Source organism: Lithobates pipiens, unplaced genomic scaffold, assembly GCF_037356315.1.
Source record: "Lithobates pipiens isolate NorthernLeopardFrog02 unplaced genomic scaffold, aLitPip1_a1.2 Scaffold_8, whole genome shotgun sequence".
Classification (NCBI taxonomy): Eukaryota; Metazoa; Chordata; class Amphibia; order Anura; family Ranidae; genus Lithobates; species Lithobates pipiens.
In genome coordinates this window covers 502447868-502453867 of record NW_027507903.1, presented here as the reverse complement: position 1 = coordinate 502453867, position 6000 = coordinate 502447868, and the positions used below count along the sequence as shown (strand labels likewise).

The following is a 6000-nucleotide window of genomic DNA, read 5'->3' as shown; positions in this document are numbered from 1 at the left end:
TGATGTGTGTAGAAGGGGGGTAGTAGTATGATGTATGTAGTGAGGGTAGTAGTAGTATGATGTGTGTAGAAGGGGGGGGCGTAGTAGTATGATGTGTGTAGAAGGGGGGAAGTAGTATGATGTGTGTAGAAGGGGGGTAGTAGTATGATGTATGTAGTGAGGGGGGTAGTAGTATGATGTGTGTAGAGGGGGGGTAGTAGTATGATGTGTGTGTGGGGGGGGGTGTAGTAGTATGATGTGTGTAGAAGGGGGGTAGTAGTATGATGTATGTAGTGAGGGGGTAGTAGTATGATGTGTGTAGTGGGGGGTGTAGTAGTATGATGTGTGTAGAAGGGGGGTAGTAGTATGATGTATGTAGTGAGGGGGGTAGTAGTATGATGTGTGTAGTGGGGGGGGGGTGTAGTAGTATGATGTGTGTGTGTGTGGGGGGGGGTGTAGTAGTATGATGTGTGTAGAAGGGGGGGGTAGTAGTATGATGTATGTAGTGAGGGGGTAGTAGTATGATGTGTGTAGTGGGGGGGGGTGTAGTAGTATGATGTGTGTAGAAGGGGGTGTAATAGTATGATGTGTGTAGAAGGGGGTGTAGTAGTATGATGTGTGTAGAGGGGGGTAGTAGTATGATGTGTGTAGTACGTTGGTGGAAGGTGTTGCTCCTCTCATGGTGTGATGGATGTGATGCTGAGGGTGAGGATGATAATTATAATGAGGATGGGCGGGGCGCGGTGGGGCGGGGGAGAGGTTCTGCTCTGTGATTGGCCGGGGAGGAGTTTCCCACAATGCCCCGCTCTCCCCCCTCCTCCATGGATGCTGCCGCAGCGCCTCCTCCATTAGCAGCGGCTGGTGGGAGCGGAGCGGTGACGGTGCCCGGGACCCCCCGCTCAGCCCCGGCACAGACATGAACCCGCCGCTGGACGGAGCTCAGAACGGCTGCCGGGGAGCAGAGGGAGGACAGGACACCGGAGGAGGAGGAGAGCCCCCAGCCCCGGACACCGGGCACACCCGGGACAGGGAGGAGTCTGTGGAGGAGAAGCTCCGGAACCTGACCTTCCGCAAACAGGTGTCCTACAGGTGAGGGGGACAGGTGAGGGGACACTGTGACACGCAGGTGAGGGGGGCTGAGGACCGTGCCATGTCACACACAGGTGAGGGGGGCTGAGGAACGTGCCATGTCACACACAGGTGAGGGGACAGTGTGACATAGAGATGGGGACACACAGGTGGGGGGACTTGGTGACCTATTTCATGTCACACACAGGTGAGGGGTCATGTGGTATGTTAGAGGGATATAAAGCATCAGGGACAGGGTGACACAGGTGGGGGGGGGGGGGGGGGGGCTGTCACCTCTGTACTGTGACACCCCGGGGGGGTGGGGACACACGGGGGGGGGGGGGGCTATCACCTCTGTACTGTCACACCCCTGGGAGGGAGGGGGCTATGTGACACACAGGTGAGGGGACAACCTGACATAGTGATGGGGGACGCGGTGTCATACAGATGAGGACAGTGTCATATACAAGTCAATAGACATGTGGTCTGCTAGTGAGGAGAGACCGACACATAGAGGTGAGGGGACACGGTGGCAAACAGGTGAGGGGACACTGTGACATAGAGGTGAGGGGACGCTGTGACATAGAGGTGAGGGGACGCTGTGACAAACAGGTGAGTGGACACAGTGACACACAGGCAAGGGGACACAGTAACATGCAGGTGATGGAAAATGGTGACACATGGTGAGGGAACATGGTGTTGTAGAAGTGAGGGGACACAGTGACATACAGATGAGGGGACATAATGTCATACAGGTGAGGGGACATTGTGACATAGACACGAGGGGACACGGTGACAAACAAGTGAGGGGACATGGTGACACACAGGTGAGGGGAAATGGTGACAGACGGGTGAGGGAACATGGTGTTATAGAGATGAGGGGACACAGTGACATTCATATGAGGGGACATAATATTATACAGGTGAGGGGGACACGGTGTCATACAGGTGAGGGGGACGCGGTGTCATACAGAGGAGGGGACATAATGTTATTCAGATGAGAGGACACAGTGTCATACAGATAAGGGGACACGGTGTCATACAGATGAGGGGACACGGTGTCATACAGATGAGGGGACACGGTGTCATACAGATGAGGGGACACGGTGTCATACAGATGAGGGGACACGGTGTCATACAGATGAGGGGACACGGTGTCATACAGATGAGGGGGGCACAGTGTCATGCAGATGAGGGGGGCACAGTGTCATGCAGATGAGGGGGGCACAGTGTCATGCAGATGAGGGGGGCACAGTGTCATGCAGATGAGGGGGGCACAGTGTCATGCAGATGAGGGGGGCACAGTGTCATACAGATGAGGGGGGCACAGTGTCATACAGATGAGGGGGCGCAGTGTCATACAGATGAGCGGGGACACGGTGTCATACAAATGAGGGGGGTGTGGTGTCATACAGGTGACGGGACACAGTGTCATACAGATGAGGGGACATGGTGTCATACAGATGAGGGGGGTGTGGTGTCATACAGATGAGGGGACATGGTGTCATACAGATGAGGGGACACAGTATCATACAGATGAGGGGACACGGTGTCATACAGATAAGGGGGCGCGGTGTCATACAGATGAGCGGGGACACGGTGTCATACAGATGAGCGGGGACACGGTGTCATACAGATGAGGGGGGTGCGGTGTCATACAGGTGATGGGACACGGTTTCATACAGATGAAGGGACATGGTGTCATACAGATGAGGGGGGTGTGGTGTCATACAGATGAGGGGGGTGTGGTGTCATACAGATGAGGGGACACAGTGTCATACAGATGAGGGGGGTGTGGTGTCATACAGATGAGGGGGGTGTGGTGTCATACAGATGAGGGGGGTGTGGTGTCATATAGGTGATGGGACACGGTGTCATACAGATGAGGGGACCCGGTGTCATGCAGATGAGGGGGGTGCGGTGTCATACAGGTGATGGGACACGGTGTCATACAGATGAGGGGACCCAGTGTCATGCAGATGGGGGTGCGGTGTCATACAGGTGATGGGACACGGTGTCATACAGATGAGGGGACACGGTGTCATGCAGATGGGGGTGCGGTGTCATACAGGTGATGGGACATGGTGTCATACAGATGAGGGGACCTGGTGTCATGCAGATGAGGGGGGTGCGGTGTCATACATGTGATGGGACACGGTGTCATGTATGTGAGGAGCACAGTGTTACACAGAGACAGGCAGTGACACGGAGGAGACATTTGGACCATGCAGATGATGAGACTCTGTGTATAGGGGGTGCTGTCACCTCGGACACACACATCAGAGGGATACTGTGACATGGACAGAAGAGCTCATGGAGGTCCTGACACAATATGACATCTGCACTGATGACAGGTTGGTTTCCCCATCACATAGCCTGCACAATAGTGTCACCTGTAGGGTGTTGGGCACACATGGATGGTCATTGTCACATGGTTTCTATGGTGGCTGTAAGACTGGCACTTGCCGTATACAAGGTAGCGGAGCAGTGACAGAAGCATACAGGTCCTACAGAGACACATCCAATCTCTGCTACAATGTGTACATGTCTCTGGAGATGTCCCAAGAGGTGACATTGTACCCCATGACCCCAGGGTGAGCCATGTGGGCATTTATAGGCGGCACAGTAATGTGATATTATTGACTTTGCTACATTTACTTTTCTAGTATAGTGAAGAGAAAGTGGATTTTGTTATATTGTTTTTATGTTTTTATGCCAACAGATGAATGGCAGGGATAGGGCAAAGATTGCGTGTCCTTGTCACATGTACAACTCACAGCTGGTGTGAGGACACAGAATGTACATAATAGTGATAATAATAATAATAGTGATCTCCGAGGACAAGGGATCCCAGGATAACCGGCCTTATTATTTATTTACCGTCTTTGTGCTGATCCTGTTCTGTACAACATCCAATTTTTTTTCCTTTTACATCCTTATTTAAAGTTTGACATCTAGAAGGCTCCAGCCGACTGGACTCCATTTATCCAACTGGTCCGGACAGGAGAGATAGAGAGAGAGAATGTGTTCCGGATTTCCAGCACGGCTCCGCCGCTTTTACTAACTTCTCTACGTCCGAGGCAGACATTTTGTCCGCTCCGGCTGCAATCATCTTATCAATTCATTAGAAACAACGAGCTGAGGCTCGAGGCACAGAGGAGCTCGTGCTCCAGCAATAGGACGTTTCTAAGGAGTTCTCCAAAAATAAATACATGGCTCCATGCACACAATAGCTGCTTCTATTGTGAATAAGTGACAGTTATTTTAATACTTTTTTTTTATCATTTAATTGATTTCATTTTTATTCTTTTTTTATTTATTTCTGTCATTTCTTTTTTAGTAGCTGTCAGACGTCTGTGTTGTGACATCATATAGGTGGCTCTGCAACTTTGCTATTGAAGGACTCAAAGTCTCTTGCCATGGTGTTCTCCTGTTTAGTAAGCGGCGCTGTTGGTAAATTAGGACAGCTGACACAAATGATGCTTCTTGCAAACGCCGAGAAGCCCGGAGATGCTTCACAGCGCTGCCGAATAATGTCTAGGGAGAAAGGAGAGAAAGCAAATCCTCACATTCCATACAGGAAGAATCATTTTAATGTCCTCCTATATTTAATGATGGAGGGTGGAGGTAAAGGGTTAATACAGCAATAGTGTCACCGCCACGTACAGATCTACCACTGAGTATATCCAGTGAATCACACAGGTATATTGTTACTACGCTTTAAATCCAGCTACACGCCACAGAGGATAGTGTGGGGGAGAAGCTGTATAGGTGAGATGCGCAGAATATACCAAGACGGTGGGGGTTGTTGTCACTGAGATCATTGGAATGAAATGTGTAGCTGAGGTTCTCTTGTGGTGCAGTTTATTAAAGTAACGTATATTTGTGCGTTTTCCGGGCTTGGTGTCTCGTTGGGATTTCTGTTTTTATTTTCATATAGCCTTTTTTGGGAACCGCGTTCCTTGCAATGAGCGGCAATGGCATACCTTACTTGTTCTGGACCTTTGGTTGATGCCAGATGTTCAATTCTCAGACGCCGGAGATGAAATAGAAATCACTCACCATGCATAGTTACTGAATTTTTGTATTTAGTACATTTTCCATTCAGCGGGTGCCTTCGTAGTCTTTCTTTCAGTTTTCATTATGTTTAATGAAAATGCAATATTAATAATATGTTATATATATTCATAGATCCTATGTGATGGCTCTTTTTCTCGTTTTCTCTCGTGCCATCAAACAGCCATTCAGGATTCCTCCAGACGTTTTCAGGGGTTTCTTAAAGCGCAAGTAAACCCATCCATAAAACAGTTTTATTTCCGGTGTTGTGTCGAATACTGTCCCCCGTCGGATAGTGTCCGCCCTGTACTGCGCTTGCGCAGTAGGGCGGACAAGGAGACACCGAAGGTCTCCAAAGATGAACGTCCAGGTTCAAGCCCCACCATCCAAGTGCAGATAGAGTTAAGCCGCGTACACACGGGCGGACTGTCTGGCCAACTAAGTCCATCAGACAATCCGACGGACAGTCCGTCCTACTTTCGAATGAACGGACTTGACCACACACGATGAACAAACAGTCCGTTGAAAGCTTGCGCGATGCCGTGTAAATCCTTTCTGAGCATGCGCCATACTTAGTCCGTCCAACTAGCCTACTCACGAGCGGACTGTCCGCTGAAACCAAAGTTGGACGGACAATATTACGGAAATTCCGAAATACTTAGTCCGCCAGACTGCACGCTGAAAAAGTCCGCTGAAGCCCACACACGAGCGGACTGTCCGCTGAAATGTGTTTCGGCAGACTAAGTTGGACAGACAGTCCGCCCGTGTGTATGCGGCTTTAGAATAAAAAATTGCAGAGCGAGGCCGTGCCCGAAGCGCGGCAAAGCGAACCGAGCCCGCAAGGGGCCCTGTTACTAATGCCGCGTACACACAAGCGAATTGTCCGGCGTACTTAGT

At 50.6% G+C, this 6000-nt stretch overlaps 1 protein-coding gene across 1 annotated transcript in view; it reads left to right on the top strand.

Annotated features, from left to right (window-relative positions):
• Positions 1-802: 802 nt before the first annotated feature.
• The window catches only part of DGKI (diacylglycerol kinase iota), a 542650-nt gene continuing 537452 nt past the window's right edge, over positions 803-6000 (top strand). Inside the window, exon 1 of the mRNA XM_077469233.1 lies at positions 803-1068. Coding sequence (XP_077325359.1) covers positions 896-1068 — 173 coding nt within the window. The 5' untranslated portion in view covers positions 803-895. The remainder of the gene's footprint in view (positions 1069-6000) is intronic.